The sequence below is a fragment of the Rattus rattus genome, chromosome 7 (assembly GCF_011064425.1).
Source record: "Rattus rattus isolate New Zealand chromosome 7, Rrattus_CSIRO_v1, whole genome shotgun sequence".
Taxonomy (NCBI): Eukaryota; Metazoa; Chordata; class Mammalia; order Rodentia; family Muridae; genus Rattus; species Rattus rattus.
This window is the reverse complement of record NC_046160.1, coordinates 43,683,129-43,710,286: the sequence shown is the minus strand read 5'-3', so window position 1 is coordinate 43,710,286 and position 27,158 is coordinate 43,683,129. Positions and strand designations below refer to the sequence as shown.

The 27,158-nt window shown below is 41.5% G+C and overlaps 1 protein-coding gene across 2 annotated transcripts in view; it reads left to right on the top strand.

Annotated features, from left to right (window-relative positions):
- Window positions 1–27,158, top strand: part of Sntg2 (syntrophin gamma 2) — a 202,725-nt gene that overhangs the window by 83,490 nt on the left and 92,077 nt on the right. For both annotated transcript variants that reach the window (XM_032907580.1, XM_032907581.1), the window contains 3 exons: window positions 12,430–12,473; window positions 12,575–12,616; window positions 25,153–25,240. In XM_032907580.1, coding sequence (XP_032763471.1) covers window positions 12,430–12,473; window positions 12,575–12,616; window positions 25,153–25,240 — 174 coding nt within the window. The remainder of the gene's footprint in view (window positions 1–12,429; window positions 12,474–12,574; window positions 12,617–25,152; window positions 25,241–27,158) is intronic.

Below are 27,158 nucleotides of genomic sequence, written 5' to 3'. Positions count from 1 at the left end.
CCATGTGCACCACTGGACCATCTTTCCTTTGCTTGTGTTCATGGACAGTTCTTCCCATTTTGATATCCTACTTTGTTTCCATCGTCCAAGCTATCTTACTCTCTGGTCTTTTTTTGTTCTCATGTTAACATGGTACATAGAAGACTCACAATATTGTGTGGTTCTGTGTTGTGGTTTTGTGGGTTAGAAGAGAAGGAGAAAACTGCGGAACAGGGCCCAAGCTCACTTTCCTCCGGATATGGCTCAGTACTAGATAAGGAGTCTTTGTCCTTTACTGGGAACTATTGGGAACAATATGAGAGGCAGATCTGGGAGTTGAGGGTACATAATCAAGCAGGAGGCAAGCAAAAGAGTTACTGACACTGAGATGGGACATGGCCTTTGATAGTCTTTCCAGGTTACTGTACTATGCATTGTACATGGCTCGTTTTAATTTTTAAAAATGTGTAGTGGTAAGTAAAGATGTGGCAGCACTGTCTGTTAAAAGTTGTTATTAACTAGAATGAAAATGTTAGAAATAGCATCATGAAATTCCCCTTGCTCTGATTGTGAAGCTACTATATATTTTGCATGATAAAACTACAAATAGAGGTTCTCAGAAGCCACCACGCCTGTCGTGATTTCACTTCTTTCCATATAGGAAGGAAGATAGCATTGCCCCATGTAGGAATGTCTACGCTGACATGGGGGTTTGTCACGTTGTTAACATATGAAGAAAGACAGCCAGCAGGAACAGCAAAGGGCAGTAGACAGGACCAGTGCAGCTGCTGCAGCAGCCTGTAGCTCTCTCTGTCTACCTTCCTTTCCCTGGGAAATTCCATCATGAGTGTCTAGTATCTTGCTGTCTTTCAGACACAGAGTTGGACAGACCAGGATGCTTAGCCTAATAAAGAAAACTGTACTGAGTCACAGATGAAAATCTATTCATCTGTCATTAGATCATCTGGGAATTCATTGTTAGTCTCTCAGTCTGTGTTTCTGTTTATCTTCCTCTGTCTGCCTTTTTATCTAATTATTCTTGCCTATTTACCTAATATTTGCTATATTTGTATATATGAGTATACATGCAAATATTTTAGTTTTAATCTATATATACATGCATATATACATATATATTCATCTCAAATACATATTATGTTAAATAGCCTCAAGCATAGAATCATAAGTATATAAATTTAGGGGCTGGAGAGATGGCTCAGTGGCTAAGAGCACTGGCTGCTCTTCCAGAGGTCCCAGCAACCACATGGTGGCTCACAACCATTGGATCTTCTGCCCCCTTCTGTCATGCAAGCATACATGTAGACAGGGCACTCATACACTTAAAATACATAAACAATTTTAAAAATATGTACATTTAGCAATATGAAAGTTTTTATGTTTTTCAATTGCAATGTGCAGTATTTGGCTGGCCTTTGAGTCTCATGTGAGTACTGCTGGGCTCTGTTACATGCCAAAGCGACTGCTACAGGACAAAGAAGGACAGTCATGTCCTTGGGAAGACAAACTGAGTGCTCGGATGGGTCTTGAGAAATCTAGTGCTCTATTTTCCTTTAATGTCTTCAGTGTAAAAGAGGGTTGAGTGGAAGAACACAAATTTCTTGTTTGGTAACAGCTCCTACAGCTGCCCCCCATACCTATCTGGGAAACTATGGCTTAGCTTCCTGGTAGCTACAACAGGCTTGCAGAAGTTCCTCAGCTCTTTGACTTATTGGATTCTCTAAGAGTCTAGGAGCCTTACTCCCATTGATGAAGACATTGCTTCATCTTACCAGCCTATCAATCTGACAAGTAGCATCCCCCTGCCCTGCCCATGCTTTCTTGTCTCTCTTCAGGAATTCTGAGCAGAGGCTTGCTACATGCAGGCAGCAATAAATGGCTAATAAGATCGAAAGCTGAGGGCAGAATGTGTCAAAACCCAAGGGGAGAACAATTTCTCATTCTTCCAGAGTGTCCACAGAGTAGCAAGGAAAAGTCACTTAGAACTGAGCAGAATGCATGACTATCATTCTGCAAAGTGTTCATGTCCTAAGAGTAAAGTCCACCAGCTTCTCATGCATTCAGGCTGAGCCACTTGGGTATTCAACTTGGGACACTTGCTTTTCCATCCAAAGAGGCACCTGGAGTACATGTGACAAAACCTTTATGTCTCCAGGTCAAGTGGTCATCATGATGGCTGCCTATGAAGCTGGGTCATACTGAGAAAAAGGCACAAAATGTTCCATTCCCCCAATGGCAGCAAGTTTCACACCTTTCTGTAAAGGTCTTGCATACATTTTATTAGAATGGGGTTGTTTCATGGGAACAAGATGCTAACATTAAGGATATAAATTTCCATTAATATTTACCTTCTTTGGAAATAATTCTGCTATGTGACCTGTTGACCCCACCTACCCATAAATGGACAACAACTCTCATTGCTGTACAAGTGGAACCATCTGACTTTTTAGCCCCTCTTTGTGTCATTGATTCTGACCTAGCTCCTATCTGCAGCTGCATTGGCATTCTCTCAGGGGATCTACCTTCCTCTCCTCATCCATACCTTATATAGCATGCAAACACACTTCCCACCCTCTACACAGGTTGCTTCATGCTTTTGTAATACAGGTGTAACAAACATGTAGGGTGAGGTTACAGAGGCACAGGGTACCTTGAGCTGCGTGTGCATCTTAATCGAAGGTCATCTGTCATTTAGCTCACCCATGCCATTGTTACTGTCTATATTATAGCCTGCAGTCACTCACCTGACCTCTCAGAGTAAGATAGAGTGAAGTTTTCCTTGGTAACTGAATAAAACTTAGTGATGATATCTTTGGTTTTGCAAAGTTTTAGAAGCCAGGACAAACTACACAGAGATCATGAAGAATGAGTGGTAAAAATTAGTTTTTGAAGTTTGAAATGGTGATTATAACTTTAAAAAAGTGAAAAGAATTTCCTGAAACGTTGAGAAATGGCATAGAAGCTTTTGCTCGTTTTACAGGCCAAGAAACAAGTAGAAATGATGATTTACCCAGTCTCTCACCATTAGTATAGAGCATTTTAGTAAAAAATTTTATATATATAATATATATATATATATGTGTGTGTGTGTGTGTGTATGTATATATATCTTTGTGCCACAGCAGGTCATCTCATTGTGTACTAATAAAACACATGGCACACAGCTTGAATTAGCTAATTAAATAAGTTGATCACAATGGTAACTTAATAATAATTAAAAGACTACTATTGTTTCTTTTTAAAATTAGGTTATTTTTTGATGAAATAATTTTATTTTTTTAATTTTTTTATTAATTTATTTATTAATTTACAACCCAATATCAGCCTTTTCTTTCCTCCCAGTACCTGCTCACACAAGTCTTCCCCACATTCCACCTTCCCCTTCTCTTTTGAAAAGGGGAAGGCCCCCTCTGGGTGTCACACTCCCTACTAACACTCCCCACCCCCACCCTTACCCAGCATGTGCTGTCCTTTGAGTGTTAGCCATTCTGATGGGTGTAAAGTAGAATCTTAGAGTAGTTTTAATTTGCATTTCCCTGATGACTAAAGGCTTTGAGCATTTCTTTAGGTGCTTCTTGGCCATTAGAGATTCCTCTTTTAAGAATTCTCTGTTTAGCTCTGTATCCCATTTTTTAAAATTTGGACTGTTGGTGTCTACCTTCTAGAGTTCTTTATATATTTTGAATAATTACCCACTGTCAGATGTTAATGAAGACCTTTTCCCAATCTATAGACTGTCATTTTATCCTAATGATGGTATCTTATCATTTATAGAAGCTTTTAAGTTTCATCAGGTACCATAATTCTTGACCTTAGTGCCTGAGCCCCTGGTGTTCTGTTCAGGAAGTTGTCTACTGTACTGATGAGTTCAAGGATATTCCTCACTTTCAGATCTACTACATCTAGTATATCTGGTCTTACATTGAGGTCTTTGATTCATTTGGACTTGAGTTTTGTGTAGAGTAATAAACATGGATATATTTGCATTCATCTACAAGCAGACATCCAGTTAGACCAGCAAGAAGATGCTCTCTTATTTTCCAATGTATGGTTTTGGCTTCTTTTATAGAAATCAAATATCCATAAGCATGTGGGTTTATTTCTGGGATTTCAATTCAATTTCATTGCTTGACCTGTACCAATACCATGCAGTTTTATTACTATTGGTCTGTAGTACAGCTTCATGTAAGGAATGGTAATACCTCCAGAAGTTCTTTCATTGTTCAGGATTGTTTGAGCTACCCTGTTTTTTGTTTGTTTGTTTATTTCCATATGAAGTTGATAATTGTTCTTTCAAGATCTATAAAGAACTGTCGTAGAATTTTGATGGAAATTGCACTGAACCTGTAGATTGCTTTTGGTAAGATGGCCATTTTTTACTATATTAATCCTACCTATCCATGAACATGGGAGATCTTTCCATCGTCTGGATATCTTCCTCAGTTTCTTTCTTCAGAGACTTGAAGTTTTTGTCATCCAGGTCTTTCACTTGTTTGGATAGAGTTATGTCAAGATATTTTATATTATTTGTGGCTATTGTCTTTCCAACTTTATTCTCAGCCCATTTATTATTTGTATAAGGGAGGGCTACTGATTTCTATAAGTTAATATCCAGCCACTCACCTCTGCAGGCTGTCCCAGAAGGACCACCTTTGATGGCAGGAAGGTCCAACTAGGATGGGTGGATGGGCAGGGCTCCACAGTGGTTAGTTTTGGAGTCTGAAGATTTCCACATTGAGGCAGAATGCTCTTGGTGTTCCTCAAGGCTCCTCTGAACCAAAGAGCAAGCCCAGAGATAGTGGGGCTCAGAGAACCACATGCTACTCACCTCTACAGGCTGTCCCAACTATTGTTTCTTAGTAACCTGAATAGGTGTGGACCCTGCACGGGTATGATGCTAAATAGAACAGTTAGTAAAGATACAGAGAACTATACTAAAAAAAATCCCTGGAAAATGAATTAGGATCAATTTGTCTTCTTTTATGGGATATTCAGGTGAAGTGTGGCCAAAAGCCTTCAGCTAGCAATGAGATCTTACAAAGACTAATGTAATTTGGACTGTAGTTTAGTGTCAGGCTAAGGATGGGCCATGGTATGTCATTCCTGAAGATGTTTGCGCATGTACCCAGTAAAACCATTTATGTAATTTAGGTGGATGGATTGATTAGTGGGTAAGAATGGATAGATAAGTAGATGAATGCATGGATGCGTGAATGCATGGATAGATGGTGTATTAGTCAGGGTTCTCTAGAGTCACAGAACTTATGAATAGTCTCTATTTAGTAAGGGAATTTGTTGATGACTTACAGTTTGTAGTCCAACTCTTCAACAATAGTCAGCAGCAGCTGTGAAGGAAAATCCAAGGATCTAGTGCTTGCTCAGTCCCCAAGGCAGGCAAGTGAAGAAGAGAGAAGCTTCCTCTTTCCAATGTCCTTATGTATGTCTCCAGCAGAGAACATGGCCCAGATTAAAGGTGTGTGCCTGGATCTGGGACTTGCTTTGTCACAGATGATGTTGAACTCTGAGATCTCCTTGCCTTAGCCTCCTGGAATTCATAGCCACTATGACTCATGATCTCCATACCAAGATTCAGGTCAGAAACTTGTATCTCCCACCCTCAAAATCAGGATCACATGTGAGCCTTCCAATTCTAGATTGTAGTTCATTCCAGATACAGTCAAGTTGACAATCAGGAATAGCCAGTACAGATGGATAGATAGATGTATATCAGTCAACTGATGAAAGATAAATACTAATTGATAGTAGATTGATATATACATAATATATGATAGATGGTACATTGACAGATGGCAGAGAGACAGATAATAGTTAATAGATAAGTAGATAGATGGAAATATACTAATCTTCCCCACAGGCTTCTGTCATCAGTGCCTGCCATCCACTCCATGAACATTCTTGTCATTAGGGTTTTTCCCATTTGATATTTTTCATTTGTATTGCTGAACATATAATATTAATATTAAGCCTCTTTCCTGATCATTTATGCTTCTCTGATTCCCATATTTCATTAATGTGTTTAATATTATTTAATTCAATAACAATGATGTTTAGCTTCATGGATGTGTTTGTGACTCCACTGTCCACATGCCCAGGAGCATCCACCATGGTCATCCCCTACATCTAGGTTGGAGGCAGCCCCATCTTGGGCACCTTGCTTTTCAGATGAAAGACTTTTTCTTCAGCATGTGTCACTCTCCTGTCGATTTGACGCTGTAAAGACATTCCTCTTGAAATTTAAAATGTGAATATTTGGGCTCACTGCGGAAAAACAGTATCTTCTCTCTGAATGCCTGGAGCCATGTGACACTGTCTTGTCTCAGTGTCTGGATGGACTTGTCAGAAGTGCATTATAAGGAACCTACTTGCCCGACAAGGTAGATGTGAAGTCACATTTTTTTAATGTTAATTTTTTTCCCTTTTTGATTTACAGTGCCAAACAAGTTTTGTTCTGGTTTCAGGTTAGCCTATCCTTAAACCCAAATAAGGGATGCTCTTGTTTCACTCTCGAATTGGGCCACAAATCAAAGGGAGACTATGTCAACTTTCTTCATTGTTAAGGCATCAATGAGAGATATGCTTTTAAACCTATCAGAATAAATAGAACTTGACAAGGATAATCAAATTGACTGCATAGCTGACTGAGAAATGTGAAAGCTACAAAAAAGAATCCTGGGATATTTCAAGAGCTCAGAAGCACACGTTATCTATTGCAGATTTAATTTAAATTCTGTGTAGGAAACTTCATCTCCAGCAGCTGAGTTAAGGCAAAACTAAAGAAAGGTAAACAGAAACACTGAAAGCTACTATAAATTGCTGTCAGAACCAGTCTACCAACCACAGTATGGAGCTGATGGGTTATAGTTACTTGGGTGTCTGGACAGATCCCCAGACCAGTGTCCTGGAAACTTCTCAAGCCTAGCCAGGACCCACACAGATTTTCCAAGAACATGATACTTAAACCTCCTAGTACCTACCCACAACCTGCACAGATCCCAAGGCATGGGGTTCTGGTCATCTGCTTCTGCTCTTGAAGTCACTCAGTGCAAATGGATCCTTGTCTTATGCTTCTGGGGACCTTCCTGGAGACAGAAAGTACTATTTAATATTGAAATTAAAGTTTAAAGTTGTATCCTTTGAACTACCATAGGATGAAGATGACCTTGTTAGCAGTAAACTACACCTCTTTAGAAAGCTGTGACTATAGCTGTTATGTGTACCCTTTCTAGTATGTGTGAGAGCCTGGGTTCTATCGAAAAGAAAAAACTTCAAACAATAATAACCACTAAGGTCCCGCTACCCCTGGAGGTCCCAGAATATGGAGGACATCGTCCCAGCTAGCAGTTCCCTCACTTGCTCAATCCTGTCATACTTTGAAGTTAGTAAAATCTGTCTCCCTCATTTTAGGTGAAGAATTGAAAATTCTCAAGCCATACAATCTTTACAGAGGCAGGATTTGGGAAATTAACTGGGTTCAGATATTGACCTCCCATGGTAGGTTCCCTGACATAGGTAGTGACCACCTTCCCAACATGAGGACACCTGGACCTCTTGTCCCCATCTCTGATGGAAATAGCATAATTTCCCATCTTAATATTTTTGAGTCCGGGTTATTGAATGCATGACTAAACGGAAGATAGCCACTGCGGCTGGCTGCTTACCCTAGGCCCATGTGACTGGACAAAATGTGCTGGGAGTTCAGGGGCTGTAGGGAACACCTGCAGCAGATGACGACAGGCCTAATTGGTTTCCGTTCGCAAGGCAGAGCTAGGGAAAGTGACACCACGGGAAAGCTGCATAAGCAGGGGTGCTGCTTTCCCCGATTCACCAGAACAATGAACATGCGTGAACATCTTATTACTGTGGCAGTGCCGGAACAAAAACTAAGTAAAAGCGGCAGAAGTGCAAGGTGAGAACAGATGTCATCTAGGTCCTGTTATGCTGTGCCCACGCTGGGGTGCACATGCGTGCACATGTGTACATACACAGATGCTCTGGTTTACACTGGGCTATGGGGGCTGGGGAGGCAGCTCAGGGTTAGAGCTTGGGTTTAACATGCATGAGGCCTAACCCGCCAAAGGAAAAGAATCAAATAAAGGATCTTTTGTGTATAGGTTTCTTGTGAGAAAATTGTATTTTGAAATCACAGCTCAAATGTCCAGCAATTGTGGATCTGCTTTGGTGTTTTAAAACCTGCATTTAACCCCCGCGTTATCTCAGGGACAGTACTCCAGCATTTATTCTAGAAACACAGATGGTCAAGGAGGACTTCCTATTTTAACAGGTTCCCAGGGCTAATATATAATATATTGTTTGTTGTTTACTCTTGACAAAAATCTAATTTTAATATTATGCTTTTTTTTCTTCTTCATAGAAAATTACATTAAAAAGTAGTTGTGCTCCTATTTGGGCCCAGGTTGCTATGGTGTTGTTTGTTGTACTCTGGGAAGGATAAATATCAGCCACAAGAGTGCCAAATGGGGTCATGAGCACATCACATTTCTAGTGGAGGAACATTAGAGAGATAGACACCAGCACTAGAGGAAATTATAACTACCTCTACCTGTACTATGGTCCAAGGTTGCAGGGTCTTATGTAGCCCAGGCTGTCCTTGCCCTTTGCTGTAAAGGTGAGAATGACCTTGAACTCATGATTCTCCTTCTAACTCCCAAATGCTGAAATTATAGGCATATACCACCAGGCCTGACTCAAAGTTCTTAAAAGGGAAACTGCATGAATAAAACTCTTGACTGCCAAGGAGTATACTATACTCACTGAAGTCCTTCAGCAATAAGTGAGAAATAAAGACTGGGACAAGTGAAAGCTGATTCCGCTCGTCACAAACAGACCTCCCTCTGTCAAGGGTTGGCTGTGTGGATTCCAAGACATCGGGCTTTGTTTATTGCATAACGGCTGTAGTCCACAGAGATGAGCTAGAATCATTGTTCAGCTGAAATCCACAAATGTAGTCTAATACGATGAAATAGACTATGTTATTTAGGAGGGTCACAATTAAAATCAAACCCAACTCTCGTGTTTGCCTTAGCTTTGTTTGTTTGTCATTCAGGGGGGAAGAATTTTTTACGCTTCAGGACAATTTTATGAGTTTAAAATCTGTGGATCTCAGTAGCTACCTGGAAGAGGAGAAAAGAAGGAAAGAAAAAAAAAGCCACGTTGAGTTAAGCTGATGTGAAGGGCAGCCACAAGGTAGGGAAGGATGCTTTTGAGAAATGGCAAGGAAGCCTCAAGTACTAGAAACACCACGTGTAAGTGGTTCTAACCAGCCTCTGAAGAACGAGAGAGAAGAAAAAGGAAACGTTGAACTTTCCTGAGTCAGGATTTAGAAAGATGAGCAGACATAACAGGACCTAGTGGCAACTTGTAGGGAACTGGGCTCTACAGATGATTCCTAATTACCTTTTGTTCATCTGAGACTGGGTCACTTCCTACTTTCCCTTGGTGGCCCCAGTCAAATCCTTAACAACCAAGAACTGAACAGGGTCCTTGCTTGCCGTCTTATATTTCCTTTATTCTGAGATGTTCTTAGTGATGGCAGGTATATATAGTATAAGGCAGATGAGCTATTCTATGGTCATTCTAGCCAGAATTATATTTGCAGCAGGAATCATTCTAAGTTCAGTGAAATTGTAGATAACACTTTAACTAAATTGCCGTGTGACTATTTTTGTATTGCAAATATAAGAGCCTCGACTGTTCTAGAAATAAAGCTTAGAGTTTGCTTTGAATTCAAGGAATGGTGGTTCTAGTAAATCTGGTTATTTCCACAAATAGCACAAAAGAACAAACAACAAAGAAACACTATGGGCAGACCACCTGTGCCTGCATTTCCTTCCTGAAGGAAAGGCGAGCAGGGGCCAATTCCCTCTCTCTGTTCTTCAAAAATTTTCCCTCCACTGCTTCTTTAACTCCCAGTGGAGGGAGAAGAACTGCCTTCTCAGGCAAGAACAAAGAGGAACCAGAGACACATCAGTCAGCTGGCACTTACCACTGACTTCTGGTCGCCTGACTTCTGCTTAAAGGAGGGCTTGCCCATTTTCTTTAAGGGTATTCACTCGCTCTCAAAATCTTCTGAAATTTTATTCAAGTGCTTTGCTATTTACCTAGGTGACTGCTGACATTTTAATTTCATTACTTGGGAATTTATAACATGGTGTCTGTGTACACGTTAAAATTGGGCAGTAGTTTCTTAGGGCTCATCATCTTTTTGCCCGGCTGGCATAGAGCACCTGCACCCAGCCCAGCCTGCAGAATACAACATCCACTCAGGAGACTGTAGGACATGGCTGCTTCTTGCAGATGGAAGTCCTGGTGGCTTGTGAGCTGATTCCAAATGGGAACTGTGTTAAATCAGATACACAGATGCCTGTGACAAAGCAGACTTCTCTCCAATCAAACATTATCCTATGCAAGAGGCATTAGGAGAAAATGCTTCGGTGCATAGACCACCCCATCTAGCATTCATTGTCATCTAATGAATCCCTATTCCTACAGAGAATACACTGAATCCATAAATAGTAGCATAGGTGTAGGGCTTGGCATAGCAGGAAGAAATATTTGGAGCTTTGTTTAGTATGGGAATAGGTACTAATATGTTATGGCAGGAAGGAACCAATATAAGCATTACTCAAATAAAAGGAATAAGGATGCAGAAATGGACACAGTGTAGCACAGGAGTGCAGGCATGGCAAGGCAGGAGGGGACAGATATAAGCATGGCACAGCCCAGGGTGCATAGGAAAGGGGTAGCATGTATGGCGGTACAGTTATGAACATGGCCTTGCACAGGAATATAGGTATAGGCATGGCTGAACATTGGTTCCTGCACTCTCTACTCCCTGAGGGAAATCTCTCTGTGTTCACTGATGTCTTCTGGCCATCCTGAGAACAAAACAGACATCCCCAATGTTTCTGACAAAAGACAAAGACATACACCCCTGAAAACTCATGTATAGCTTATAAATACTTTTTCTATTGAATGTGCAATATCTTTTAATGAAATTTGAGTCCTTGAAATTTGGGGGGGGTGTTGATGGTTTTGTCAACCCAGATCTCTTAGATCCCTCCTGTATACCAGAGTACCAATGATTCTAATTGGGCCCCATCCCACTCTGGTACAGCTGAGGGCTAGGGATGGCAGCAGAGGCAGCAAAGACAGGGAGAAGAGAATTTTGAGCATCTGTGCTTAGCCAAAGGGAGACCTGGTCACAAAAGGGATGATCTGAGGAAGACTGTCTGACCTGAACACAGCAAGACATGGTTTGAGAGGTTCTGTCTGTTGTCTCAGTAAGATAGAACCAGATTACTTAACATCCTTGCTTTAAGATTCAGATATATGGAGGATATATTTTATTTCCCATCTGATTTAATGTTGTCAACAAGTAGAAATAATATTGACAATTGTCAATATCTTTTTTATATGGTGTGTTTGTTTGGTTGTTAGGTTGGTTGGGTTGGGTTGGTTGATTGTTTTTTGTTTTGTTTTGTTTTGTTTTTGAGAAAGGGTCTTACAGTGGCTCTGGCTATCCTACAGTGAGGCTAGCTAGTCTCAGAGAGTTTCCCCTGCCTCTGTTTCATGACAACTGTTACAGTTTGGATGCCAAAAAAAAAAAATAGGTCATTCTTTTTTAGTATTTAAGGAAAGATCTTTACAAAGTCAAACAGTCGCACAAACAGACTTCTCTCTAGTCATATATGAAAAAAGATGCTTTGTATGTTGCAAGTCCATTCAGTTGCTTTGAATCATCTCTTACCCTATGACAAAGAAGATGTCGAGTGGAGATGTGTGTGAGATTTCATTCAGCTTTAGAGCGCAGGGCTTCCTCTTCAATGACAGCAATCTTTGCACATTCATGTCGAGGAGAAGCTGAATGACTTCTGAAATTCCTTGTTTATTGTCTGTGATGAAAAGTGTGAACCACACTTTCCATATACTTCAATCAAATCTATCCTTAGAGGGAGTGGTACTTATGCTTCACTTCACGAATCTCTTAACATGCTTAAAATTGGTCATCCATTTAGCTCACTGGTGTCTTACATTTTCCCACTCCCATATACAATGATGCATAAACATATACGCACAAACTCATGTGCATAGCAATGCACACAACACAGACTGGTAGACATAGGTGTGCACATACATGCACATACATGTGAATATACATATCACACCTACCTGCTAGCACGCACACTTTCGTCACTGTTTTCTCCCAATCACACAAACACTGATTATGCAAACACATCAGAGAGTACATGTTTGGGCACATATACACAAACATTTGCAGACACGGAAGCACATGGATGTCGGTTCTTAGAAGCACAATGTTGATTAAAGACTGCTGTAAGGAAAAGTTGCCAAGATCCCCTTAACAATGTTGCTGCTTTTGCAACCCTGCAGCTGACCAGACAGAGATGTTGTTCATAGGAGATGCTGTGCTACAGGTCAGTACCTTACGCTTTAATGTTTAATTCTATTCCATCTTTCAATTTTAAACTTATTCCAATCAATCATTATCCTCAAAATTCTTCATTTGTCTGTTCAGGTTAATGGCATTAATGTAGAAAATGCAACCCATGAAGAAGTGGTAAGTCTTATATTTGGGGGGGGCTATTTTTGGTATGTTATTTTCTTCTAAATATATTTTTCTATTAACCCATATTTATCTGAGTATGTTTATAGACGCAGACACACCAGGGACCTGCAGGTCTCCATAAGCACTGAAGGAAATACATATGATTTAGCTCATTTTAAATCGAAGGGCACAGAAATTCATGGATCATTTGACTTCCTACATTGCCTTAGAGTCACCTCAGGGCAAAAATCAAAGTCTGCCATGCTTTATTTGAGGTTTTTCCAGAACTACACAGACCCCCACTGTGTAGTGTTCAGTTTCTGACCTATCGGCTCAGAATATCATATGGAAGGCTCTAGTGACAGGCACATTTAGTGGTTGCTTAAGATGATGTGGGTCAAAGGTATTCATAAGCAGTTGACTCCAAGAAAATGGATTCGGATCAGGTTGGGCCTTAAAGGGCAAAGGAGGACGAGAGAGAGACCTCATCTTGAGGCATCAAATCTAGTGTTTGGAAAGAGATGGAGCCCTACAGTGCAGCCATTCAAAGAATGGTGCCCTGAAGCGTGTATAATGAGTGTCCAAGTGGTCCCTGAAAGAAGGAGCAAATGTGGAGATTGCATTAAAGCTGGGTCCTGAGAAACAAGATGGAGGAGGAGGGGAGTTGGGTGCTGGCACAACAGCTCATGCTGAGCTGGCATGAGATGTGAAACCAGAGCAAGGAGCAGAAGCAGGGAATATGAAGCAAGAGGCAGGCTTGGGGCCGGAAGAGACCTGGAAGGGTTCCTTTCAGGTCTCTTTCTGTGTTTCTGTTAAACTCAGATAGGCTCTTAATTAGTTAGCATTCCCTCATGGGCATTCTTCCATTCAGCCTTGCACTCATCAGTGCCTGTTCAGTAAGCCATCTCTATTCCTAAGGAAGGCAAAGCCCCTCCACCCCCCTCACCCAGAGCCGAATTCACAGAAAAGCAGATGGAGTGTTTGCAGTGATTTCTGCCTAGATGAAGACCTGCTCAGCACGGGCAACCCATTGATTTATTAATATCCTCACACAGGGCATATTTATTGCTGTTTCCTGAATGCCAGGCTAGAGGGAGATCCACAAATGGGCAGACATGTTTCTTATTCTCTAGAGATGTGCAGTTGGGGCTTATGATCAACTGGGGGATATGGTCGTTATTAGCTTTCTAGACCTAGTGATAAATACTGCTGTTTGTCTTCTACAAAGTATAATTTTTTAATGATAAAAAAACACAATGGAAAGAAAAACCATACACTTCTTAACTTTTTAATTCTAGTAGTAAGAAAATAAAATTAGAGACATTTATCCATGCAGATTCTATAAATGTTGTTATACCAAGACTTATTTGACACTAATATACTTTTATCAAATTTTATGTATACATTATTTTGTGATACAAAATAAATTAACCAGAGCTCCATTAATGATATATGTAATTTTGTCAGGATCATAAGCTTCCTAGAGATGTCCCATTTGTAAAATACCTCATACATTACACAATTTTCCTCTCTCGATCTTACAATAAATTCTGGTTTCAGTGCTTAAAGAAAAATGATCAATTACGCTCAATGTAAACAGTCTTTCTAACATAAATATATCCTCAAGGTGACATATCTGCAAGGTGAATCTTAGACTGCTGTGTTTGAAAAAAAAACCTGTGAATTGAAGTTGATGAAAATGTGTAAACATATGACTTAATCAGTAGTTTCTCGTTGTAGCCCAGCTGTATGCTTCTGTCATAGCACTGCATAGTATTCTACTGGCTTGTATTGGAGACAGAAACTTGTCCATGCACTTCTTGTATAGATCTGAGATGTATGGCCACTCAGAGAAAGAAGATTGATGGCTGTCATCATTCAGCCTTATGTCCATTTCAATGTGTTGCATTACATTGTCATAGTTACATAGTTTATCAACTAAAAATACATTTTAAAAATCTATAGTAAAGTGAGTAACTGTTTCTCCAAAGGAGTCAGCAGAAGAAAGTAATCAAGAAAATCTAAAGCAAGGGTTGGGGATTTAGCTCAGTGGTAGAGCACTTGCCTAGCAAGCACAAGGCCCTGGGTTCGGTCGCCAGCTCCGGAAAAAAAAAAAAAAGAAAATCTAAAGCAGAAGTTATTGAAATGGAACACAAGAAGTAATGAGGAAAGTTAGGAAAAAGAAAAGCCTGTGCATGGGAGCCACCTATGATGCAGCCGTGTTTCTTACCGCTCCTCCAGCTGTAATCAAGATAAATGGTTACTTTAAATATCTTACAACCTCTCAGAGAGACTTGGATCTAGGCACAGATGCGTCAAGACAGTTGCTAACACAGAAGAGATTTTATTCCAGTCACAAATGTTATGGATAATAAACAGTTCACAGCTTTTGCTCAGAAGACTGCTTAAGTCACGGCTACTTTAAATACCCTGCCAGAGCTATTTGATTTGTCCATAATGGTTTCAGAAGACCCTGAGCCTGTCCACACACACACATGCACACAGGCATGCACACGCACACGCACACCCACACCACTCCAGTGACCTCTCTGTTACTGTTCCCAGTCTGGAGGGGAAGAACCCCTCTACAACTCATGATTGGGAATGGGCATGTGAACTTGGTTATATAAACAGTCATCCTCTCACTTCTCATGGCAGCAGTCCAAAAGACCTCCCCGCTGTGCCCCGCCCTCCATTTCTATATCCCACCCCTCTGGAGTCTTTATGATGGATAAGCCAAGCTGAGCTGGTAGCATGAAGGACAGACAGTTGTTTGAGCTTCTAGCACAAACATTCCAGTTGCTGCTAGACAGTGGATGAAGAGTGTCAGAGTAGTTAGGAACTCATTTGGGGGAGCTGAGGTTTAGAATTGAGTGTTGAGACCATAAACACTATGAAAGTACTGAGAACAAAAGACAAAGTAGAAAGCTGATCTTACAGAATGCCATCAGCTTTAGAAAGCCAAGGCCACAGAGAGCTGCAGGCTCCAGCACTGCAAGAACTCTAGAAAACACTGAGCCAAGGAGTTGTAACCCCAAGTATGGAGGACCTCGACACCCTGAGCTCAGACTTGGATGAGTTTCTTTTTGTGTATCTGTGATTTCAATCTAAACAAAAAAGAAAAGAATCCCCAGTTAATAGTTTACACTGCCCCATCACTTTGAGCAGTGTGCTGCTAATCAGTGATTCATTTGATGCTACTAGAGATACCCATGAGAGAAGACATATATGTGTATGTTTACCTGTGTACAAACATATGTGTATGTGTATGTGTATACATGTTGCATGTGAAATCTGTAGCAGAGGACCTGTGTTTGAAACTCCTGGGAGAAGCCAACCAACAAGGTTGACACGGGAAACCAAACATTAGAGCCTGTCCTTTGTGATTGTCCTGCCACAATATGTGAAGGAAACTAACCCGCTCTTGAAAATTGCCTTGTCTTTGTTCGAATGACACAGAAAAGGACCTGCTTCTTTGGAGTTGTAAAGAAAACATGAAATCGTTAAAAATATAAATCCAAATATAAAAGGTACAAATAGGTCTGCTTCATGCCTGATAATGATGAGTACTCCAAAGGATATCTTCTTAGAAAATCAAAATTCAGTTGTTTAAGTACATGGGTGGATGGCAATTGTGTGATGCAAAGAAAGTGAGAAGGTGGAAACCGCTTCAAAGTTTATAATTATTCATAGAAGACATTTGATTTTCCTGTGGCTAGAACTTGGTCATGGTTTACTTTATAATCTGTTTAAATGCAGTAACTATATCAAGCAGTAAAAATGCACCTGACTGAAAGTAACAAACCCTGGTGGATGCTAAAATTGTATCTATTTTCCCATGCTAATAACTAATGATACAGCATCTCAGGAAGCACATTGGACTCTCAATGTTGGCAGCTAACATGAATTGGTAGCTACCAAAACAAGGACTTAGCATGTGCCTTATAAGGAGATGCCTGTGTTTAAAATAAGCCAGGGTGACAAAAGGCTGAACACATGCTAGAATCTAGTTATGAAAAGGTAGAATCATAGTTCTGTTATGAAATTATTCAAGGTAATTTAAAAAATAACTCCTTAAGGTGTTTAAACAAAACCAGGAAATCCTCACAGTTGCCAAGGTTCTCGCTACCTATTCACCTCAGCAGTGACCTATCAAAGAAATCATTTCCCCTGCCTGGTTGCTGAACCAATGGATGTACTGGAGTTACTTAGAACACAAGTGGGTCAAAGGAAACTGTGTGTACATCAGGTGGGACCCACCTCTGCATGGGTGATAACACACAACACGGAAACACCCAGCCTTCGGGCAGGTCCTCCGAAGAGGACCTTCTCTCTTCTCTCTGCTGCTTTCAGGAGAGGATTTGTGAGTGTTCTCCTTTTCTGAACTTCCCAGGCCTTTTATATTTCTTGGAGCTTCCTTCATCTACCTGAAGAAAGGTTTTCCCTTAAAGGAAATATCTACAAAACAGTGGGATGCATGAAGTTACCTGGAAGTCGGGTGGCCATCAGTCAGTCCAGACTGATAACACAAACAAGCAACAACAGCCAACCACACAGCATGGAGCTGACAGGAGAAGGGAAAGGGTTGACCAGACTTCATAGCCATGTGTGGTGGCATACAGCGTTGATCCCAGCACTCAGGAGGCAGAGGCAGGTGATCTCTGAGTTCAAGGCCAGCCTGGTTTACAAAGCAAGTTCCAGGAGAGTCCGGACTACATGGAGAAACCCTGTCTTGAAAATAATAATAATAATAATAATAATAATAATAATAATAATAATAATATAATGATAATAATAATAGATTTAAATTATAAAATTAGATTATGAAACAGCAATACATAGATGTATTAAAAATTTTTTTGAGAATGTAAAGTGAAGAGAGTTAGTAAAACAAACATCATACAAAATAAACAGATGGATTATGACACTCTGGTCAATCTAATACTTCATCAAAATTAAAATACTAGAGCATGAAATGAAAATTCCCTGTATTAAAAAAATGGACTTCCCTATTTGCTCAGAAGCTCGGTGCTGCCTCCTTCCTCCCTGCCAACATACTGTACCCATGCACACACACATACACATACACACACCATATACACACGTACACATACACACATGTGCTCATGAGTGCTTGAAACTCTTTAAGATGATGTGTCCAAAATGTAGTAATTTAAGGTCAGGTTGAGTTTCAGAGTAACAGACTCATTGGCCACAGCAGTACAAATGGAGTTTGTCTCTACTGTAGCTGCACAGAGATAGCCACATGATTGAAGTTTGTGTTTGAGGAAAGGGCTTTGCAGAGTTACATTGCTTTGAGATGTGAAGTGGAGACATTAAGTGTATATCTGGTTTTGGAAGCTGGAGCTTGGCAGCGAGTGTTTGAAAAGGGACATTCACTGGGGTGAGGCCCTGAAGGTCTTCTCCTTCAGGATGCAGGCATTCAGAAATCAGCAAGGACAGAAGGGTTAGCCAGGCAGACAGATATGAAGACAAGTATGGAGCACACAGAAAAGGACTGACAGAAAGGATCAGGGAACGGGAGCAGCCAAGTTAACGGTGCCAGGAAGGCCGACTTACATGAGCTATAAAGGTTAAGTATTCTGCTTTGCTGGACTGGAAATAGTGAAGAGATCTGAGAGAGCCAGACATAAGGAGGGGTTGAAGAGCTAGCCAAATTTTAACAGCATTTTGCTGTGAATGGAAAGGTAGAAATGCCACTGATTACACACAACACACTGTTTCTCTGGCACAAGGTGCTTCAATATATTGTCGGTCCAGGAGGAAGAGCTCAGCACAGAATGAATGTGTGGATAATGGAGTAAGTGGGGTGCAGCTTTCAGAAGGCTGAGTGGTTGACTTAGTCTGAGATGAAGCAAAGGCAGATCCTCCTCTGAGAGGGATAGGTTGACTTAGAGTGAAGCCAGACTGTCAGGTGGCAAATCTGTTGGTGGGAATACAGGCTACCCAGTTGACATAGCATTGACTCAAGATCAGATGGGCAAAAAAGGAGAGGTGTGGTGGGGGAGAGGTGAGAGATGTCATCTCGGGGAAAGAGGGAGAGGGGCTAGACTCTGAAGTGTCTATATTTGTGAGAGCCCAGACACTCATAGCCACAACTTGAGACCAGGATGAATCCAAGACATTTACTCCGGCTGGGGTATTTAGCCTGGGTCAGTCTGGAGTCTCAATTTGTGGGGCAGAGATCGAAGTCACTTAGATCAATTTGAATTTAATTTGGTATAAGTCAGCTTGGGAAGTGGGATCGCTGAGAGACTGTGCAGTTCGTTCACAGTGACCATGCCCTTCCTGCACTCCGATGTTCAGGATGAAGATTAGGTGCAGCCCAGTGAATAGAACTTTCAGTTCAGCTGAAGTTCAGGCTGGCATGCTGCTCACATTTCCATAAGGTTGCTAATTCTTGGTTTCTATGCTCAAAGAACACCAGCAACTGCAAAGGGGGAAATGCCAAATTAAGTCTAATTGACCGAGCTCTGCTATCAAGAATGTGATGTGCTTACAAGGAAGTGAGCTAGGGTATTTTCCATGGAGGCTTCAAGCAGCTTTGTCTCTGGGAAGGATAGAATCTCCCCCACCTTGTAGATCTGTTCTTATTCTACAAAGGCATAGAATGGTATCCTGGATGCCCTTCCAGCTCTTCTACAGGTGTTGAATTCTGTGTTGCAATGCTAGGGATAAGAGGTGGGAGACACTCAGAGTTTAGTTCTTTTAGTTGGCCAGACTTTCTATGTGTCATTTAACAAGGGAGAAGTATGGATTTAAAGAAAACCTCAAGATTGTGCATACAAGCTAGTGTCCTGATGTTACAGTTAAACTTGAATATCCAAAGCTAAATTTTCATTTAGTCACATTTGTATGAACAAAAATAATTGAAAATATATGAAAATTGAACATTACACTACCTGAGGATCCAGCTATGCCTCTCTAGGGCATATACCCAAAAGATGCTCCAACATACACCAAAGACACATGCTCCACTATGCTCATAGCAGCCTTATTTATAATAGTCAGAAGCTGGAAAGAACCCAGATGCCCTTCAACAGAGGAATGGATTCAAAAAATGTGGTACATCTACACAATGGAGTACTACTCAGCTATCAAAAACAACGACTTCATGAAATTCATAGGCAAATGGAATGAACTAGAAAATATCATCCTGAGTGAGGTTACTCAGTCACAGAAAAGCACACTTGGTATGCACTCATTGATAAGTGGTATTAGCCAAAAAGCTCAAATTACCCAAGATGCAATCTACAGACCACAGGAAGTTCAAGAAGAAGGATGACCAAAATGCAGATGTTCCCATTCCTTCTTAAAAGGGGGTAAAATATTCATAGGAGGGAATATGGAAGCAAAGTTTAGAACAGCGACTCGAGGAATGGCCATTCAGAGCCTGACACACATGTGGCCACCAAAACTAGATAAGATTGATGAAGCTAAAAAATGCATGCGGAAAGGGACTGGATATAGATCTCTCCTGAGAGACACAGAAAGAGCATGTCCAATACAGAGGTCAATGCTAGCAGCAAACCACTGAACTGAGACTAGGACCCCCTTGGGGGGAATTAGAGGAAGTACTGAAAGAGTTGAAGGAGATTGCAACCCCATAAAAACAACAATGCCAACCAAGCAGAGCTTCCAGGGACTAAATCACTACCGAAAGACTATACATGGACTGACCCAGGGCTCCAACTGCATATGTAGCAGAGAATAGCCTTGTAGGGGCACTAGTGGAAGGGAAAGCCCTTGGTCTTGCCAAGGTTGGATCCCCAGTGCAGGGGAATGGGGGGGGCAATAAGTGGGATGTATAGGGGGAATACTCATATGGGGGAGGGGGAGAGGAGGGAATGGGGGCTTATAGACAGGAAACTGGGAAGGGGAATAACCTTTGAAATGTAAGTAAAAAAATATATAATAAAAAAGAAAATATATGGAAAACAGGTAAACTAATTTTATAAAACAATCTGTATGTATTATATTGGTGTATATTAGGGTGTGTGTGTGTGTATGTATGTGTGTGTGTGAATGTATAAGCATGAATCTATGTCCAGAAATGTCTACATGTAAGTGTAAGTGTGTGTATTTATTCACCATAATATCCATGTGGAATATTTGGAATACATGGAATGTTTGAAGTAGTTTAAGTCACAAAGGAAGCTTAACATAGATTTCTACTGGTCCAAAAAGAATAAATAAATGAACCTTGTTTGTAAGGTTTTCACATTGCTATAATATAAACTTTTAACCAAGTTAAAATACGTAAAAAATATTTTAAATCATAAAAGAAGCATGAACAACATTGAAACATTTCTTAGATCAGAATTTATGAGACATAGTTAAACAATACCTCTGGATAGATAGGAACTTTTACACATTCATGAAGGCTAAAGAAGGAAGGAGGGAAAGAAAGGAGGAGGAGGAGGTGGAGGAGGAGGAGGAGGGAAGGAAGGAAGGGGAGGGGAGGGAGAGAGAGAGAGAGAGAGAGAGAGAGAGAGAGAGAGAGAGAGAGAGAGAGAGAATTAACATGGAATTTAAACAAAGATGTGGTGACGAAGATGAAGGAACAAGTTTGTAAAACAGTATGAGCTCCTGAGGGAAGGAAGCACCATTAACAATGGGGGTGGACATTAGTGTATTAGCTGGGTTCCTGCTGCAAAGACATCAGGCAAGGCCCGTGAGCCAGAGGTCAGTGAGCAAACCCCCAGTGCCAGATCTACTCTGCAAACCTAAACCAGGCACATTCTTGAATCAGACACAGAAATCCAACAATAGCCAGAAAATCATGAACCTGTGATGTTTGTTCTAGGCAAAGAAAGTAATCTGCCAGCGTTTAGGGCATGTATCCATTACCGAGAGAACGGAGACACTGGAGTGAATAATCTTATGGTGCCTCAGTCCTGCATGCTACAGGAACTGACGGATCCACTGTGTGCTCACTGAGCAAACGGGCACCAGTGAGTTTTTACAGATAAGGCCAATTGCCCTTTAACAGATAATTGCCCTTGAGATCTGAGACAGGACTTTACTGTGACTATTTCTGGAAAGGCACAAACTTCTTCACAGTGGTCTGCAAGGTTTAAATGGTGCGGGAAAATTTTTTTACCTTTTAAAATGCATGTTCTTCCATTGCATTTGAAATACTTTTTGTATCCAAAGTTGTGCAGTGACTCCTCTGGGTCTGCTTCATGTCTCCCCATGTAGGACACCTACTCATATCTCCAAGAATCAGAGGACTCTAAACTGAGGTCCCAGAGCCCTCGCCTCAGTCTTCCTTATAGCACAGTGTTTGTATCTGTTTAGAAGTGGGGCCCTTGGGAGGTGACCATGAGATCATGAGAGTGCGTCTCTCCATGGTGAACTATAGTTCTCCTGCTTCAGGACAGTATGTCACAAGAATCAACCCTGCTGACATAATCATAGTCAAGGAATCTTTTGGTGTTTGGTTCCTGTGGGCCTGGAGAATCTCAGAAGACAGCTTTGGGTGTTAACATATAGAGAATGTCCCAGATGGTATAGAAGTATAGAAAACAATTGGTATGTGGAAACCTCATTAAGAAAGCTTACCTGTGAGGTTATGCTTAGAAATCAGATATGAAAACAGTAGCCTATAGCAATGGGCCCAGCAAGGTTCACACTACCATCTGGGATGTGTTCCCAAGGAACAGCAGCAATTACAAAAGGTAACTGTGGTGGCTGCTGGTGGAAGGAGCTGCTTGTCAATGCAAGGCAGTGATCTGTCAAGGGACAGAAAGCTGTAGGTCTTTGCAGACCCGGCAACACCCGTGGCCAATACTGATTTTTTTCCTGCTCCACACATAGGCTTTGACCTAGAAGAGAGGTGAGTCAAGACTTGTCTCTTACCCACACATTATCCTGAAAGACTGGGGTGATGTGAGCACTTTGAGACTTAAGATATTTTTTTTAAAGTCACTAACCTTTAATTAAAGTCCTTGAATATTTCAGGCCACACAGCCATGCTCTTCCAGATGGCTCTGCTAGTCTCAGGCAAAATTATCAAGATACATATAAACTCACATAAATATGCGATCACACCTTTTAATGCTTCAATCCACACTGGTTCTGCTGAAGGGCTCTGGAATTCATTAAAGAGATTTACATCTCATTTTCTTTAATAATTCAACAGACACACACACACACACACACACACACACACACACACTAGCACCAACATGCAGAGCAAACTGACCATGGCAAATCCACAGATCCACCATAGCCTGGCTGTGCTGTGTGGGGAGCATAGAGGGAGCTTTTCAAGGTGGTGGCAACTTGGCTTCGACAGGTCTCAACAGTTCCCGCCCTTGCTCTTTGGAACTAAGCTGTACTGAGCTCTCAGGACCAGAGTATCACAATGGCTATCCACTCACGAGCCCTTGTGGCTTTCTCCTGTCCAGAGATAAGGCATCCTGAAGTAAGATTTATAAGGCAAACCCTTTGCTGCAGCAAGAGGATGCAGCTATATTGTGCCTTTCCCATCTGCTCCTGGATTTTGCTTGCCAAGGGAAGATAGTCATGCTTTCCTGGACTGGCCAAGGAGTAAGTGTGGATGGGTCACCTCCTGAGATATGTACCAAGTGAGGAGAAACCTCCTCCCTGCTCAATTCAGTATATCCTTGCTTGGTGTGAGGCCCACTTCTGCTCTGTGTGTTCTAATGTACTTTGAAGACAGAGATTGGAAATTGAGAGAGTGGGACCTGTTGCGGGACAGATAGTGATGTGTCCCTCCTTCTGCAAAATGTATGTGCCCTTATCTGAACAGCAGGTAAAAAAAACACATGCTGTTGGAGATAGGGAGATGGGGTCAGGTTGGCTCAGCCTCACCCTTGGGTGGGACCTTGGAAAGTATGAGACAAGTTAATACTCAGGACCACATGGATATAGAGGACATACACCTGACATGTCTGCAGCATGGATGCTATAAACACACGGTCACTAGTGGCAGCAGTAAGCAGGAAAAAAAATCAGTATTGGCCACGGATGTCTTCAGGTCTGCAAAGACCTACAGGCTTCTTTCCCTTGGCAGACCACTGCCTTGCACTGACAGCAGCTCCTTCTGCCAGCAGCCGCCACGGTTACCTTTTGTAATTGCTGCTGTTCCTTGGGGACTGTCACTTGGGGACATATACCAGAAACATCCAATTTCACGATGAGAGTGGACAGGGGCAGGGCTTCAGTAATTCCAGTGTAAAAGAAAAAGTGTGCGAGGCCGTGGCATATAAAGGCCTAAAGACATGGCGAGACAGTCATGTCATGGAGTAGAAACTGGTGGACACACAATGCTTGGTCAGTTCAGAAGGTCTGGCCAACTCAGGATCTGGTCAGCTCAGAAGCTGTGCTCAGATGAAACTGATTTGGGGCAGCCATGCCCATGAAAGACATGTTGATACTAGAGGCCAAAGAACCTTCATCTGTCTCTGTTCACTCTTTAACCCATTGCCCCTGCCCCACCAAGAGTTTAAAACACTGTCCCATACAGTAGCTGTTCAAATAAGAATTGCTGAGGGTAATGTATGAAGAAATTGAGGAGTAGAAATAATACACCAGTTTTGTCAGGCGTACACAGAGAGGAAGGTCCAAGGAGATGGTTATGAGCCTTTGATGGTAAGACTTTGTGTTCATAGACAGCAAGTGACTCCAATCAGTCCTAATAAGCAGATTTATAGCATGTAGACCAATTGTGTTTCAGTTTGGTTTGGTTTGGTTTGGTTTGGTTCTTTGAGACAGGGTTTCTCTATATAGTCCTGGTTGCCCTGGAACTCCTTCTGTAGACAAGGTTGACCTCAAACTTAGAGATCTGCTTGCCTTTGCATCCTGAGTATTGGGATTAAAGGCGTGTGCCATCACTGCCTTGCTAATAGTGTTTTAATAAAATCAACTTAAGCATAAATGTGTTGTATACAAGAAACTGACCTTGGGTTCCCTAAGTAATGGATACGAGATGTGTGACTAAAACCAAACCCACATGAGTAGTTTGATATTTCAGCAGAGAGTATCACATCACAGCTAATGATATCTGTCATTTTCCCCAGTAAAGGTGATGTTTGACCTTTGAAATTATATGGTTATGTCACGGTCACTCAGCTGCTATGTCTTTTGCCAGTGCCTGACATTTGGCGATTTGTATCAACAAATTGACTTCTCATGCATGGGATCTTACTTTCTGGTAGATTAAATTATTTAGCATGCAGGGACCCTTGCTCTGTGGCTTAACATGGCTGCTTTTGATGCCTACACATTCAGAGTCAAAGCAAAGGTGTTGTGTGTGTGTATGTGTGTGTGTGTATATATATATATATATATATATATATATATATATATATATATATATATATATATATATATATCTCCAATTGTCTTTACCCTAGTTTAGCCCAATGGAATTTCAGTATCTCTAAGATAACTCTGAAACAAATTCTTAAAAATCAAGAAAGATCCATAAAGAGAGTTCATGCTTCACTTACTTCTGTTTCTTCTGTGATGGTGAAGTGCTATTCTCACGTTCTGAACAGGTGCATCTTCTGAGAAATGCTGGCGATGTTGTCACCATCACTGTTGAGTACCTCAGGGAAGCACCCTCATTTCTGAAGCTGCCTTTAGGTAAGTGGGAAAGGGTGGGATTCTAATGTATTGTGGAATTTTCTTGCTTCCAGCATTATCTTTCCACATATCTTGGAACAGTTGGTATAAACCGTTTTCTAAACACATGCTCAGAGAGAAGAATGATTTAGACAGGCAAAGAACAACAGTTCCCCAAGGCACTCCAGACAGCATCATCAGAAGCCACTAACTCTGTGCCTTCCTTCACAACCCCTGCTACTGTGTTTACCTACATACACACAAATATAGTCATGCACATATACACTCACTCTCACACACATTAGCACATGTGCACACTCACAGACTCACTAACAGACACAAACGCACATGCACACATGGTTTTCTACACATACATTCATGTGCCTATGTGTAGAGCGGTTTATATTCATAATATATAGGTTGACCTCATATTAAGTTTACAGCCCAGTCATGTGAATGCACATCTGAGAGTGCCTACCATGATGGGGCAGAGCTCGTGATACTCTACTGTACTTGATCCACCAAGATTGTGATTTATATCAAACCTAGAAACGTGCTGTACTAATCATTGTTTGTGACTTTAACTTTTCTCCCTAGCTGGTTACATTTAACAGAAGGTCCTGCATTGAGGGGGGTAGGGGGGTTAGCAGTGTAGATGTGGGACTCTCTTGAATGCTCTCTTCTACTTCTAGGAAAGCTCTGAAAGATGAGACTTAGGCTCCTTAGAGCTGACGCTTGCTGCTGTGAGTGCAGGGACAGCTGACAGCAGCAGTTGCTGCCTGGCCTTGGGCAACCTTCCTTTCCTATCGTGACTGACTCTCCCATCCATTTTCTTCTTGCAGGAAAGGGTGGCTCCTTCTCCCTGGTCCGTCTTGGTATCCACTCACCCTTCTCCTCCTCCATCACTATAACCTGTTGTCGGCATCTCTCTTATTTACTGTATAAGTGGCCTAGGTGCTATTCCTGATGCCTTTTGATCTGACCACACAACCTATTCCATGTTCTGTCAGAAAAGCCATTGGACTCAGATGTTCCTTCCACCCTCTTTTTCCTGGGACCCTTGAATCTGTCATCTCCAACAGAACACAGGGAGTGGCTGTGATATTCACCATTCTTAGAGAAATTGGTACCCAGCTGCTCTATAGACATGTGCATAGGAGTTGTGACCTGCCTTGTGTCCATGGAGACTACCTTGTGAAATGGAGAGAGGAGAGCAGGTGAAAAGTTCTTGAGGATACAAGGATGATGTGGAAGAGGACATGGAAGGGTTTCATGTGCTGATGTGATGGGAGGATCCCAGAGTAAGGAAAGTAGATTTAAGAAACAGATCAAAGACTGGAAGGGAGATCACAGCTGTCGCTGTGGAATGCCATGGATGATGCTAGCAATGGTCCCATGTGTACAGAGACAGGGATGTGGTGGTGCCTATGATGGACTTTCTACAAGCTACTCAGATGGTGTGGGAGGTGATACAAGACTCAGTATTTTATCAGTACTACCAGGGAGGTTTGAAATGATGGGGGGAGATACACACAGACACACACAGACACACAGACACACACACACACAGAGAGAGAGAGAGAGAGAGAGAGAGAGAGAGAGAGAGAGAGAGAACAAGAACATAGTAGAGTGATAAAAGAAGGTAAATATTAAAATGGGGAGAATTTTTTAAGTAATAATTTTCAGTATTAAACTTGACCTATTCCATCAACTCAGTGAGTGAAGTCCAGAGCATGTCTTGATAGTTGGGAAGCTGAGTCAGGAAGTATGGCCCATTGGATGTACACAGAGGTGGGATGTGAAGTAGCAGTGTGCCTACCAGAGTGGGGTCCAGTTGCTGTGGATGTGCTGGCATGTGGACCATGAAGGACAGAAAGTTTGTGCCATCTATGAACTTCTGGGTGGGAAATGAAGAGGCCTGTGTTTCTCTCTGCTCCAG